This window comes from Uranotaenia lowii, chromosome 2, assembly GCF_029784155.1.
Source record: "Uranotaenia lowii strain MFRU-FL chromosome 2, ASM2978415v1, whole genome shotgun sequence".
Classification (NCBI taxonomy): Eukaryota; Metazoa; Arthropoda; class Insecta; order Diptera; family Culicidae; genus Uranotaenia; species Uranotaenia lowii.
In genome coordinates, this window is record NC_073692.1 from 270,538,909 (window position 1) to 270,553,690 (window position 14,782).

A 14,782-nucleotide genomic window follows, 5' to 3' on the forward strand; every position below is an offset into this window, starting at 1 on the left:
CTTTTCACTCTTCTGGGAACACGACAGCATGGAGCACTTACGATTTCTCGACCTCTTTTTGCGGACCTCCACTTTATCTGACACTGCTTATGCGCCGTATTTTTTCCCGGAATCGATGTTGGCCCCGGAAAGCGAAACTAATAACGAGAGGGAATTATTTTAATTGCTCAATAGAGCTTTTACTCAGGTTTACCTGAATCAGTTTGCCTTTTTATGACCTTTGGGCGTGAGCTTGTTCCCGGACACGAGCTGGTTCCCCGATAGCACAATGACTTCTGACTTTTTCTTTTTCCGGAAACGCAATCTGACAGCGACACTGCTGCCAATTTTCTTGATTATTTTTGTAGTCCGACATCAATGTAATTTGTGCTGCAGTGAGCAGATGTGTGGCTGAATAATCTGTGCGGGATTCTCGATTTTCGATGTTTTCTTTTGGCGTATTTTTTTTTTTTTGATTCCGGATTTGGCTCTGGATCCGTCCGAATAAAAAAAACGACTTTCGGTTTTCGAGTTATTCCACACGTAGGTGTGCGTGAGAACGACCGCAATGTTTACATGCAGCTGTCATTTTGTTCTCCCTTCTGGATTTCTTCGCTCGGTTCTTCACATCCGGACTGCTTTTTTTCGTGTCCGGATTGCACTGGACAGCAGATAGTACGATTTTTCTTGGCTGAGAGGTTCAAAATCGCGGCAATAATCATTTTCCCATTTATTATTTCAAATGTTTTGCTTTCAGCCACAAACAGCTATTTAATGTTTTGACAACAACGTTGAGAGTATTGGTGAACTTCTCGCAAAACTGGCTTTCTTCTCAGGGCGACTCGCCGTTTTTCGAGCGAACCTACACTCAGAAATGAAAAAATATATCTAATATATTATTTTTCATGTATTTTCATGCTTTACCGTGCCCACTCACTGAGTTATTTCTTTGGGTGTAATTTACTGGACATTTCTCGCCGAGAAATATCCCGCATAATCAAATATCATACACCTTATCGTTGATATTATTCTGTTCTGATTACATGAATAGTGACTATTCGAGTAATCGTTCTAAAATCTTAAAACTTTTGAATAAATTTTCCTTTTTTTATGTGTCCTTGCTAGAAATGATACGAAAATATTTTTGAAAGATACCCGTAATAATCCTTAAAACAAAACTCAGAATGTATCAGAGTGTGTCTTCGCTGCCAACAAAGCAAATAAAAATGGCGCGTGTTTTGGTTTTGCTAAGCGCAAACGGCGGAATCTCTGTTTAATTTAGAAAATCCCCAGCTAATATGTAAGTTTCAAGCAGTATTGTTTTACATAAACTATTTTTTAACTGTTCCAATTATTTTTCAGTAATAAATAACCCTAAAATCCTGAGGTGCATCGTTTGATGGTCCGGAAGAGGAATTCGTCGGTCGAGACATTAGCGGCAACAGCAGCACCAAATGCAGCATCAGACTTCCGCCAGAAGCGTTCCTTGCATCACCACCCGCTTTCCGGTGGAAGAGGCCATCATCACGCAACGTTTACATCGAAACAAATATATGCGGAATCAATCGTTTCATTCACGGGAGATCCGAATCTCCGCAGGATCACAGAGAACGAATCGCATCTTGGACGAGAATTCCCCGACGTGAAATGATCCTAAGAATCGTGTCGGATAGAACGGGCTCCGAAAGCTGTATATAGAATTGGTAAGAGTTTAAATTTTTATATTATGGTTTGTGCTTATTTTGTTTTATTTAAGGAAAAGATCCAAAACATATCCGAAGGTTCTCCCAACCTCGTCAATGGCATCGCTACCGCTGCCTGCTGGGATCCGGAGGTCCCCTCTAGTGTGGCTGGTGGAGAAATCGATGAATGGTGAAAAATGGCCAGGGGGCGATCGAAGCATTCGATAGCTACTATTCCGATAGCCAGCCCCCTGGAAGGTAGTGATCTGTCCACTTATGGATTGACCCAGCCGAAGCGTCCAGTGTCAACAACAAAATCAAGCAAAACGACGCAGCGAGTAAAGATTCGGGCAATGAACGTGATGAGAACAAGAGCAAGGCAGAGAAACAAAATCACGCGTTTGGAGCATCCTGATAAGGAACCACTGGCAGAAGATGATGGTGCAATGATCGACTTGAATCATTCATCCGTGACGTTGCGCTTGTCCTGTATCTAGGTACAACCGAGGACACGGCCGCAGCATTCACGCATGAAAGGAATACCCTTGAAAGCTCGTACGTGGCAGCCACAAGTGCGGCAAAGTGCCTCTACGTGTGCTCCAAGTATGAGTAGAACGACACTTTTGAGTAATTGGGCTCGTTTTCCGACTCCCTTCATCCGTCTCACAAAGCTGCGAAGCAGTTCACGGGGCTGCTGAAATTTTTTCGGCTCGAACTGCTGAGATATAAACTTTCAATCTAGCAAAGGAATATTCACCGCAAGCTTACAGATAGCAGAACAAATACCTTTCGCCGCGTAAGTCGTACTAGGCAAACAAAACAAAGGATCTGGGTATGAATGCTTCTTGTTATTTATATTTTCAACTGAAAATAACGACATTTTTGTTTTCCAGGAAATTTTCGATGACCAAACGTACGGAAGCGGTGATGGATGGAAAACTTTGGAACATCGTTTCAATTTTCGTCGCAAGGAGCCTGCATGCGGAAACCAAGAAGCTTCAGAATCGGGAGTGTGATGAAGATTGTAGCGTTCAATTCATCGTCCTCATCGAAGGTGTCGAATCTGATTCAAGATTATTTCAACTTCCTGTCCAATGCCGTTGGTTTGGCCATCTTGCCGGAGTTCCACAGACTCTGCTGGCGCCGATCTAATTCTTGGGAGTCAGCCTCCGAGCTTTATTCACCCGATCCTGCTGCTGCTACTGCGATCGATGCTTCAACTTTACGTCGCTGTAACACTCCGTTGTTCAAGCCGCTTGAGTAGGGCCATAACTATAATCATAACTTTATAATCAATTATTTCTTGAAACCAAGATCAAAACAATTTGGTTATTTGAACCAAAAATATCAAACAGAATCGAGCTGTGTGTTTACAATTGTTTGCTTGAGTTAAGATCATCACTTTTGAAGAGAACAGGAAATAGATAGGGGAATATGAACATAAAAAGAATTACTACAGCCAAAGAACAAAAGCTTTAAGGAAAAGTTATATTTCGAACATGTAGTCCAAATCCATCACAGCAAACACATCGCTCACTGGAATATTCTATTTATGTTATGTAGACCTAATCGAGCACATATGTATTATGTTTAATAATCATTTACAAATCTTGTAATCAAATCTGTAATGTAATAATGTAGTAATCGAATGTCATATGTTAGGAAATATAATTATCTGTAATAAATTATTACACGTTTTCTTTTATTTTGAGAATCGTAAAAAGATCTTTTAAAGATACGTAGTATCGTCTTAAAACTTCAAAAAAATGATAAGATAACGATTACATCTATCGTTCAGGTGCTCTCAGCTTAATTTTAATTTAGAAAAAAGCAAAAAAATGAATCGTTTATTTACTTAACAACCCGTTCCCTGTATCGTTATTTGTGTCTAAACGATTCCATTTGATGAAAAAACGATTAGTATAACACGCAGCGAAAAGGTTTTTTATTTCAAAGGAAAGTGCCACGAAAACAAAGGATTTTTTCCTTTGATTTTGGGATAAATAAAAAATACTTTGATTCAAATACATTTTCCTTTGGTTCAAAGAAATGCTTTTTTTGACATGAATCATTTTCTTTGATTCAAAAGACGACATTCTTCGAAACCAATGTCGTTTTTCGTTTGTTTTCATGAAATTTTCCTTAACTTTTAAGTAATTTTGATTTTAATTTGAAAGGATTCTTTCTTTGATTCCGTTAATGTGGTCCTAGAAACTCTAGTACCTCCAGATTTCTATCGTTATAAGAAAATCAAAACATTTTTTTAATTTATCCATTTTATTAAATTATGAATGTTTATATGTTTTACATTTCAATTACCTAATATCACTGTTTGAAAATTAGGCTTCATTGTCCAAATTTCGCCTCTCAGGACAACACTTTAAGATCTTTCAGCCATATCTGTAAATAGAAAATAGAAGTCTAATTAGACCACAGCAGAATTGACATGTTACTGAATGAAAAAAAAATTACTTCCCGAAACTATACTTACTGTTAAAATATCAAAAGAAGTTCGTTGACGGACAGTTCCATTGGAACAACTGATGAATGGTTTCGACGCCAAACTTTGAGTCTCCTTTGACTGGATCGGAAGATTGCAACCGTTTAGCCGGAACACCGGAACAGTTAGTACATTCCAATTGGCTGCCCTAAAAAATTGTTACGTTGACGGTTTATTTGGAATTTGATTGATTTTGAAAGACCTACCTAGGCATCCACTATCGATTCTTCCCTCAAAGCTGTGGAAGTTTCCAACGCCGGATCGTCCCATCTAAGCCTTCCGGTGCCCTGTGCCGGTTCACAGGTGGTTCGGTTCTGACGGGTTGTTTATTCCTGTTTGGTTCGTGTTCCGCAGCCGTCGTGGAGGACAGGCCACCGTTTTCCAAAAAGAATCTGAATAATATGTTGACCGTGGGAGCGGCAGCTGAACATTCACTTCACCTTCGTCACAAAACAACATTTTTGTAAAACAATTTTGAAAACATAAGAAAAGGAATAAGAATAACATCTAAGACTGCATGGAAACAAAAAAATACTTTGTTTCAAAGGAAAATTAATCTAAATCAAAGAATTATTACATTGATTTTGAGTCGAAAAAAAAATTCTTTGAACTCAAATTAAATACTTGGATTCAAAGATTTGGCACATCGTTTTGATAAAAAATGAATTCGGTTCAATTCATAATTTACTTGAGTCAATGAAATTGGATTTTGTTTCAATGAACACAAGGTTTTTGAATCAAAGATGTATTTTTTTTATCTCAATGGTACTACTTTTCGCTGCGTGAATCGTTCATTTATAATCCAAAAACCTTAAAGGGAATCTTTTGAGTGTCTTGTGAAGAAGATAATGGTGATCGTTATTGTATGATACTGCTCCATGCGGGATTTTGCAACTGAAGTATCAAGCACGTGCTCTCCCTGTTTAGCTTGGACTCAAACGTATTCAAGACAAAGCGTTTGTTTGAGAAAAAAAAAATCGCGGTTATTAAATTTTATGCATTGCTTCATTTCTCGCCAAGAAATGATTGTGAGTATTTATTTTTTAATGATTCCAGGTTATTTTTTTCAGAGAAATAACCGAATGCCTGAAAACTAATTATTTTAATATTTTATTCATTTCTGAGTGTAGGTGGCCCCTAGTTTGCCTCCAGGTGAAAAAATACGGTATTATGCCATATTCGTTTTCATCCTGCAGCAGCAGGATTGCCCTGCAGCGCTCAAAGTCGAGGGCTGGCTGCCACTGAGTGCATGATTGAAGTGATGTTTTGAACCAAAACAACTAAATTTTGAGTTTAGAAAAGGGAGCGTGTAGTTGATCAAAACAAAATCAACAATCAAAGAAGAAGAATTTATTTTCCGCGACAACAATTTAAAAACAAGAAAGGTTATAAGTTTTTTTAATTAACTTTGATGCTTCAGTTTTAGAGAAAATGTCCGATAATGAAGAATCTTTGTGCAAATACGGGACACCCCTTCCTGCCTATGATGAAGGTAAGTTTGGATCTAGCACAAATGTCCATTGATGCAGGAACTTCGATTTTGTTTTAGATGATATTCCTTCAAAGAAACCTATTTCCGTGGAGGATCAAATTGTGCTTGATGTCAATGGAAAACGTCGGTTCCATGGGGCGTTCACGGGAGGCTTTTCAGCTGGGTACTGGAACACGGTTGGATCCGCCGAGGGCTGGACTCCGACTGAATTCAAGAGTTCACGAACAGAGAAATCCGTGCCAGCTAAGATGCAAACCGCAATGGACTTTATGGACGATGAAGATCTTAGCGAGTTTGGGATCGCTCCACAGCGGGTTCAAGCCAGAGATGATTTTGCGGCGGCTGGATCTAAACGGCGAATAGCTCAACACCGGCCTAGCGATGGACCGATCCCTGGCCAACCGGTGTTACGTGCTTTGTTAGAGCCGGCCAAGGAAAAAACGGTTGTTCGAATGCTCAAGCAGATGGGCTGGCGCGAAGGTCAAGGAATTGGTGAAAGGCAAACGAGAACCGAAAAAAAGAAGGCGAAGGACAGGAATCAAAAAGAAAAATATGTAATGAAAATGTATGGTTGCGAGCTTCCCGGAACGAGTTCGGGAACACTGCATGAATCAGACACAGAAAGCGATTTATCCGATAACGAGGTGACTTTTGCCCCTGACGATTTCGACCCTTTTGTGGCCTCGGTCAAAATTAATACATTTGGATTGGGATATACTGGACTGGCAAGGAACGAGGCACCGAATTCACAAAGATTCAATTTGTTTGAAACTTTAGAAGTAGTTGATAGAAACAACAAGAAGCTTTCTATACGCGGTCAAGCTTTTGGAATTGGTGCTCTGGAGGATGACGATGATGAAGATATCTACTTTAAAGATGATATGTCCAAGTACGATTTTTCATTAGAGAGCAGCTCTAAAATGCCAGAAACTGTCAAATCTAAAGATCAAATTGGAAATATTGAAGGCTTTTGTGCTGCTGCAAAACAAGGTAAACAAATTAAGAAAGTTTTTCGTGTTACCTTACCTGAAAACTTTGTTCCTCGGAATTGGTCACAGAGACGTACCCGATTTGAACCTGTCAATGAAGTAGAAAGTAATCTGAAAGAGAAAAATCATTATAAAATTCAAGGACTGGGACGGCACGATCATGATCCTAAAACTAGGGGAGCTATCCTAGGAGAGGTTTCAATAACTCCTGTTACAAATGTGTTCAATCAACGTGCTGATAACTTGATAGTAAAAAAGACTCTCGATGCTGACATGTCAGCAAATACGAAATCTGGCATGAAAGATGCACATCATTCGAGATCTTTAGTAAACTATTTCTACAATGAAGGTTCCACTAAAGATGGGTTTAAACCGTTCCTAGCCGATGCGGAAAAACAAGAACGCTATGAAAAATTTGTTTTATTCAAAACTACTGAAAAGTATCCATCTAGCGAAACTTATCTAAACTCTTTGCAACCATTAGGAATGTCCACGTGGGATAGAGAGCGTGAGTTCAAAGAATTTGTTCAAGCACAGCGCATGTATCGTCCATTGGATGGCTTGATGTCAGACCGTTTTGTAACAGAATCAAATGTAATGGCCGAAAAAGAAAGCTCAAACAATGAAAATTTAACAGATATTAAAATGAAACGTACAAAAAGTATGTGGAAACCTAGCAAGGATCTATGTAAACGATTCAATGTACCCGAACCTTTTGGAGGTCTCATGGAAGAAGAAAAAATAGAACCAAAAGCGAAATTTTCAGTGTTTGATTACCTAGAAGCTCCGACCAACACCAGAGCAAATTTTGTCACTCCTGTCGTTGTACCCAAACAACTCTCTAAGCCAACAGAATCGAAAGATGTTCAACACAGACGATCTGCAAGAGATTTTTTTGTCCCCAAACAGGAAGCGGATCCAAAACTTTCTCCAGGCGTTGCTTCTCGAGCTGTTCCTGTCATAGCTTCGACGAACGTTACAAACCAAAAATCGTTATCGCAGCTTGAACAGCAAGTTTTGGATAGCGTTAATAAAAAACCAGAGGATAAAAAAGATCTTTTTAAATCAATTTTCTGTAGCAGTGATGAAGAAGAAGAACCGATCAGTATGAAACCTGCGGACGCAACTCAAATTCATCAAAATGAAAAATTAAAACTGATTGAAAGCTTTACAGCAATCAAACCGGCTAGTCAATTGAACGTATTACGGAATAACTCTCCACCGCGTGGAATTTTTAAGAGCATCCTTGAACTTAATCCTCCGCAAACTTTGCATCAATTGGAAAAAACAAACGACACGCAGAATTATACATCCGATTCGGATGACGATACGTCTGAAGACGATGGCAGCTACGGACCAAAGCTGCCTTCAAGAAATTCTCTAGTAGCAAGTGATTCGAACAACACTGGCGTTTCCATTAGTAATAATAAACTGGATGTGCAAATGCTTGGCAAGTCCAGTAGTAGCAGGCATCTTGAAGAGGAGTGGGTCGAGAAGAATAAACTAGCATCGCCAACTGGAAGCAAGTCGAAAAAGAAAAAACATAAAGAACATAAAAAATCGAAAAAGCATAAAAAAGATAAGAAAAAACTTAAACACAAGGATAAACGTTAAAAGATACTAATATATGTACATTTTATTTAACATTCGCTATTTGAATACATTTCCACCCGAAATCATAATGAAAATGTTTGTTTTGAAACCAACTCTTTAACCTAATATGTACACCAAGCCGGCCATTAGGTTTTCAGTACATTTGCAGTTGGAGCTAAATTTCTTGATATATGTATAATTCAGACCCCATCAGCCCAATCAGCCAATAGTATTGGCGAAAATCAATTTTGGTTAAATTATACTCAAATTTTGTGTGTTGTTCGTTTTATCAGTTTTACGATTATTAAGCACCATTTAAATAGTTCGATTTATATATCGTATTTTTTTCACCTGGAGGCGAACCAGAGGCAACCTACACAGCAAATTTTTTTTTGCTGGAAACCAGCAAAATTTTGCTGGTTTTTGTCCCGCTGACTTTCCAGCAAAATTTCCAGCAATTTCAATTGCTGGAAAAAACAGCAAACGTTAATGCTGGTTTCCAGCAATTCAAATTGCTGGAAAATCAGTAATCCAGATTGCTGGAAACCAGCTATTTCTTTCAACACAACTGGCAGTATTTAGTATGAAATTTATATTTCAATTCAAAATAAAAGTTTAATATCGGCTGTGCATATAATAAGCAATAAAAAGAATTATTTTCTCCCATTTTCAATAAGGGATTAATTTATTTTCCAAAAAAAAAAAAACTTTTTTTTCACAACTTTCTAACACCGGCTCTGGCGTGGCCGCTTTGTGCCAAAATGTTGATCATCCGCCACCTGTAAAAATAGTTTTGATTAGTATCTTCTATGGAATATCTACCTGTACAATAAAAACTTACCCTTGACTTGATGCCTGGTTGCTAGAATATTGAGGAAAATAAAATAATTATATTAATTTAACCTTAATTCGTAAAATAGAATCTCACCTTACTTCAGCGTACGAAACAAAAACAAACTCCGAATTGACAACTCGATTGCTGAATTTCCAGCAAACTGGATCAATTGCTGGAAAGTCCAGCAATTTGAAAACCGATTGCTGATTTTTCAGCAAAAATGACAAGCACATAACCGAATGCTGAAAAATCCAGCAATTCGAAAACCGATTGCTGGTTTCCAGCAAAAATTTGGATTGCTGAACGTTTCCAGCAATTTTTTTGCTGGAAATCGAGGCAAAAATTTACAGTGTAGGTTCGCTCTAACTGCTGTCATCGTGCTCATTGATTGCTCTCTCTAGAGGCAACCTGGTTCGCTCGAAAAACAGACGGAGTTGCCCTGAGAAGAAAGTCAGTTTTGCGAGAAGTTCACCAATACTCTCAACGTTGTTGTCAAAACATTAAACAGCTGTTTTTGGCTAAAGAAGCAAAACAGTTGAAATGATGAACGGGAAAATGATTATTGCCGCGATTTTAAACCTCTCAGCCAAGCAAAATCGTACTACCTGCTGTCCAGTGCAATCCAGACACGAAAAAAGGCAATCCGGATGTGAAGAACCGAGTGAAGAAATCCAGAAGGGAGAACAAAATGACAGCTGCATGTAAACATTGCGCTCGTTCTCACGCACACCTACGTATGGAATAACTCGAAACCCGAAAGTCGTTTTTTTATTCAGACACTGGGTTGCCAGGTGCCCAGATTTGTCTGTAAAACCAAGACTTTTGACCCTTCGTCCAGATATTGGTCAGACACAGATTTTGCCCAGATTTTTGCTGAGAGTGCCCAGATTTTTCAGACTTTCAAAATTGAGTGATGAAATCACTATTTATGCATCGGATTTGATCCGTAAGAGCCAGATTAGACTGAAATCTCGCTTGTATTCGTTGGTATTTGACCAATCATTCATTAAACATATTTTTTTTTAAATAAGATCGGCATATGGTACGTGGTAGGCAGGGATGCCAGGTGTTGAGGAGTAAAAATCTGGGCAATTTCGAAAAAAAGTCTGTGTTTGTCTGTGCACAGGGAAGATCACAAATTTGATACTAAATAAGACATTTGACGGTGCTTTGGGCTGTATGCCCTCTACGCACAACATGAGTCTTGAAGTTTTGGCAGGCATACTCCCTTTGAAAGATCGATTCAATCTACTATCACTTCGGTTCCTCATCAGGTGTGAGGTCATGAACCCATTGGTGATCGTTAATTTTGAAAGGTTACTTGAGCAAAATTTTCATACAAGATTTATGTCTATATACCATGTCCTCATGTCAATGCAGGTAAACCCTTCTTCGTATTCTCCTGCTCGTGTTTGTAGCCCAGACTACGATAATTCTTCTGTCCAGTTTGATTTGTCTATGCAGCAGGAAATTCGTGGAATCCCGGATCCGCATCGTCCACTTCTGATTCCAAGAATTTTCGAAGCTAAATATAGACACGTCGATGCTGATAAAATGTACTTTACTGATGGATCACTTATAGAGGAATCAACAGGATTTGGAGTGTTCAACGAAATATCTAGCGCCTCTTACAGCCTCGAGTCACCATGCTCTGTGTATATAGCAGAGTTAGCAGCAATTCATTGGGCTTTGGACAGTATCGCTTCAAGGCCAGTCGGGCACTACTTTATTGTAACGGATAGTCTGAGTTCTGTTCAAGCAATTCACTCAATAAAACCGGGAAAGCACTCCCCGCATACTAAAAAACCATATCTCAAACAGTCTATACGATACATCTACGGTTTCAGAAATAGTGATTTTATCTGCAAACGTAGCTGTTCTTCCAAACTTTACTTTGCCAACGATAAGAACGAAATATGAACGTTTATGTGAAAACGTAATGGTATCTGGAAAGGTTATAGAATGGTATGTACGGTTACCTTCAATTTTTCTTTAATCGTAAAACCGAACTCGAACCGTTACACATACCGTTTCTGTCATAAATGAACGAAACGCCCTGTCAGAGATGCCAGATGCTTTTGTACAAAAATTAATACACATTTACGAAAATAGTTTTAATTTTTATTATTTTCATAATACTAAGCGAGGGTGAGAAATGCATGTTAAAAAGCAACCAGCAATTACAAATTTGATGTGTAGGCTTGCATACATGCAAACAGGCGACATAGAAACATCAAAGTTATGAATCTTTTTTTAAACTTTTTTATTTCATGTTGGTACAATTTTGAAAAATTGTTCTAGCCGGCACCACTGGACAGGCCGACAACTGGATGGAAAAAAACAAAAACTTTTCGTCTTTCGTGTTCCCCCAGTTCAACTCCCAGCACTCAGAAGCAACAAAAAAGTCCTCTCCGAGCAGGGTCCGACATACGGACAAACATTTTTAAATCAAACAGGAAGAAGCACACCAGCGATGTTCGCAATTGGTAAGTTTCTTAAACATAAGATATGTATCGATCCAAATATACTAAAAATGTTTATTTTTATTGCAGCGCCGGGAGCTGGAGGAGCAATGCCGTCATGCTGGGAAGATTCCCGTACGACTTTCTAGCAGCTACGCCAACATCCCGCCCGTGTAATCAAAATTAAATCACCCCCTGATGGAGGAGTTAATATGTAAAAAAATTATGACGTTCAAGTGAATAAAATAGAAATTCATAAAATTTAAAAATTGAGTTTATTTTTTAAAGAAAATTTTCTTTTGTGTGTGTGCGTGCTACTTTCCTTTACTATTCAGAATACGGTACGCATAACCAGGGATGCCAACTGTTTTTCAGAAAAGTCTGGAAGATTTTGAAAAAAATGTCTGGAAAAGTCTGGATGACTATCTTTGTACACTGAACAAAATCCGGCTATAAGGTTTATTAGGAATTTTAGTGTTTTCGCACTAAAAGAAAATCCAATACTTTTTATCAGAAGAAAAATGATTTATTCTATCAGAATTTTCAATGAATGTTAATAGAGAGCAGAATTATTACGATTTATTATTTAAACTAGTGTAATGAATGGTTCCATCATTGAAATCAAATATACCTGAAATTTAATTTCTATTTCTCATCTTATTTATTCAAATAAACAAATTTAACCAAAATTATTTTATTTAAACATTTATTAAAAAATCAAGATATTTGAAAAGTAACACTGCACTGCACTTCAAACACTTTTCATGGATGGTGGGACACAGTTTCATGCCTGATGCATGTTGATCCTGGCTGGTACATGAATCCAGATTCAGCGGATTGGGTGCTGTTGTTCTGGTGGATTGGAGTTTCCTGGAAAAAAATCCGCATTAAGTTTCAAACGAATTATGTTTTAAAAAATGAACTACCTATGCATGGCGAAGAATGGAACCGTGCACGTTCTCGCTGAAGTCCGGATCTGTTTTCCTTCGCTGCTGTCCCTCATTTTAAGACCCGGTGTTTTACCTGTTAGAATAAATATGAAAATATTAACACCAAGAAGTTCAGCCATTCCACTTTTCTAACTTACGCTTATAAATGATTGGCTTATATCACAGCGATGAAATTTAAGTTATTTTTGCTGCCACTCAACTGGTAAAATCCTCCGGCGAAAAATTACTACTGGCTAAAACACAAACAATCGTTCTTCTGGGATTATGTTTCCCAAACAAATTACGGATACGGATCACGACTCAGGCACGCCAGCATGTGTACTAACTTCAGAATGAGGAAATGTATTAGAATTTTATATATGTTTTCCTAGGTATAACAGCTTTTGATATTCATTGGATTTGTCTATATTTCGTAATGGATTTATCGTTAACTTCTATCACACACTGAATGATAAGATTTATCAGATTGACCCTTTAAATTTTATAACCCTATTTAGTTTAATAATTATTGGATTGTCCTATACATTTCACCAAGTGAGTGAGCCAGATATAATTTATTGGATTTTCTTATATTTTTGAAAGGGTAATTTAGTAGCTAAAATTTGACTGTGAATAATAAGATTTATTAAAATGACACTATAAATTTAATCGCCCAATTCGGTTCAGTGTAGGTGATGACCTTTTTTTTTTTTTTTGGTCGTCAAATCGCAATATTGTAGTAGTCTAAGGATCTATACTCATTCCTTGGCCCTTATTCTGCGCCTCGAGTGAGGTGACGATAGTAGAGTCACCCAAGTCACTCTATTCCAGCAGTCGGTTTAGGTGAGGAACGTCACTTCGGATGAACTTTGTGAGTTCTTACCCTATTCTCGTAGTCACCGTGGGTGAGAATCGTCGCATTCGGGTGACGATTTTAGGTGACAATTGTCGGTACCTTTTCAGGTGGTGACGAGATAGAAATTCAATGAAAAATTTATGAAAAAGGGAATAATTTTGCTCTAAAAGTTAAACAACCTTAAAATATGACCATTTTAATAACAATTTTCACGAAAAAATCTAGATTCGCTGAACTAATTCGGCAATCGATGAGGATTGTTGGTACCTTTTCAGGTGGGGACAAAAAAGAAATTTAACAGAAAATTTATGTACATGGGAATGAAAGGCTCTAAATAGTTAATTAAACGATTTATTCTAAAATATCAAACCAATTTACTTGTGAACAGCGCATTTGAGCGACGATTTTCGATGACGATTGTCGATACGTGTTCGTATATATAAGCACATAAATTAAAGGATAAGCTGCAAATATAAATTAAATCAACTAAAATACTTTAAACAGTGAACAGAAAAGCTAGTTTATTTTGTTTTTTTTTTCTTATTTAAAACAACTTTAAGAAAAAAATGTGAAAAACACAAGATCAATTTATAAATGAATTTGTGATTCCTCAAAATATCCGGATTATCTGAAACTTTTCTGTGCCGAAACTTAGTAGAGGTAGAAAGATCTATTGAAGTGCTCTGCGGCAGGGTCTGTTTCTACTTCCGAAATGGAACTTCAGGTATCCGCTGCTGACTGACTGTTTTACCTTCAGCCGCCGCTGCTACATTTTAGGTCACGATACTTTTATGCTCCGCAAATAGATTTTCACCTTTCTCCACCCGGGGGTGCCTGCACGGCTGGCGTTGCTGGAAAAGTGATATCGCCACTGGTGCTGGTCCTATTTGCGAGTGTTGGCGTTCGAACAACCGTCGGCTACCTTTGTGTCCTCCTCTGAAGGATGGGACATTTGTTCGTTTTCCACATCCGCTACGATCCTCGGCTCCATTTCTAGCTTAACCTACTCGCTTAAGCCGTACAGTTCTACGGTGACCGTTTCCGAACCGAATTTATCAATATTTTATTCAAAATTTAATTTTAAAATTTCGACGCGCAAGCAAAATAAAAACAAACCGAGCTGATTTGACACATGGGTTCATCCAGTCACTCACCTAGGAATGAGTGTCTGTCACTTTGCCCACATCGACTCCGGGAATAAGGTGACAAAACTCACGGTGACTCCGAGGTGAGGTGACAATCGTCACGTCACGCGCGGCGCAGAATAAGGGCCCTTGAAAATAATCAATGTCTGAGTATATGTGAACGAAAGCTTGAACAACCGAAAGCTTAGACCCACTCAGCTGTCAAAATAACTTCTGTATTCTGCTTCACAGTAAATTCAATCTTGCAGTTATGAGCAATTGATTTTAATAGCATTTTTTTACTAAAACGTTGAGCTTATAGAAATTTCTGGACAAATCTG

The 14,782-nt window shown here is 38.1% G+C and overlaps 1 protein-coding gene and 2 long non-coding RNA genes across 3 annotated transcripts; 2 read left to right on the forward strand and 1 right to left on the reverse strand.

Moving 5' to 3' along the window:
* Window positions 1–3,962: 3,962 nt before the first annotated feature.
* LOC129741020 (uncharacterized) lies at window positions 3,963–4,664 on the reverse strand. Its single transcript, XR_008736421.1, has 3 exons — window positions 4,368–4,664; window positions 4,153–4,309; window positions 3,963–4,061 (listed from the first exon to the last, which is right to left on the reverse strand). It is a non-coding gene; the product is annotated as an uncharacterized LOC129741020 (long non-coding RNA).
* An 805-nt stretch (window positions 4,665–5,469) lies between these two features.
* On the forward strand, window positions 5,470–8,327 carry LOC129741003 (G patch domain-containing protein 1 homolog). Its single transcript, XM_055732693.1, has 2 exons — window positions 5,470–5,653; window positions 5,711–8,327. Exons 1-2 carry the CDS (start codon window positions 5,593–5,595, stop codon window positions 8,254–8,256), a joined length of 2,607 nt encoding a protein of 868 aa, XP_055588668.1. The 5' UTR covers window positions 5,470–5,592; the 3' UTR covers window positions 8,257–8,327.
* A 3,066-nt stretch (window positions 8,328–11,393) lies between these two features.
* LOC129741016 (uncharacterized) lies at window positions 11,394–11,801 on the forward strand. The gene is made up of 2 exons (XR_008736413.1): window positions 11,394–11,556; window positions 11,623–11,801. It is a non-coding gene; the product is annotated as an uncharacterized LOC129741016 (long non-coding RNA).
* Window positions 11,802–14,782: the final 2,981 nt, after the last annotated feature.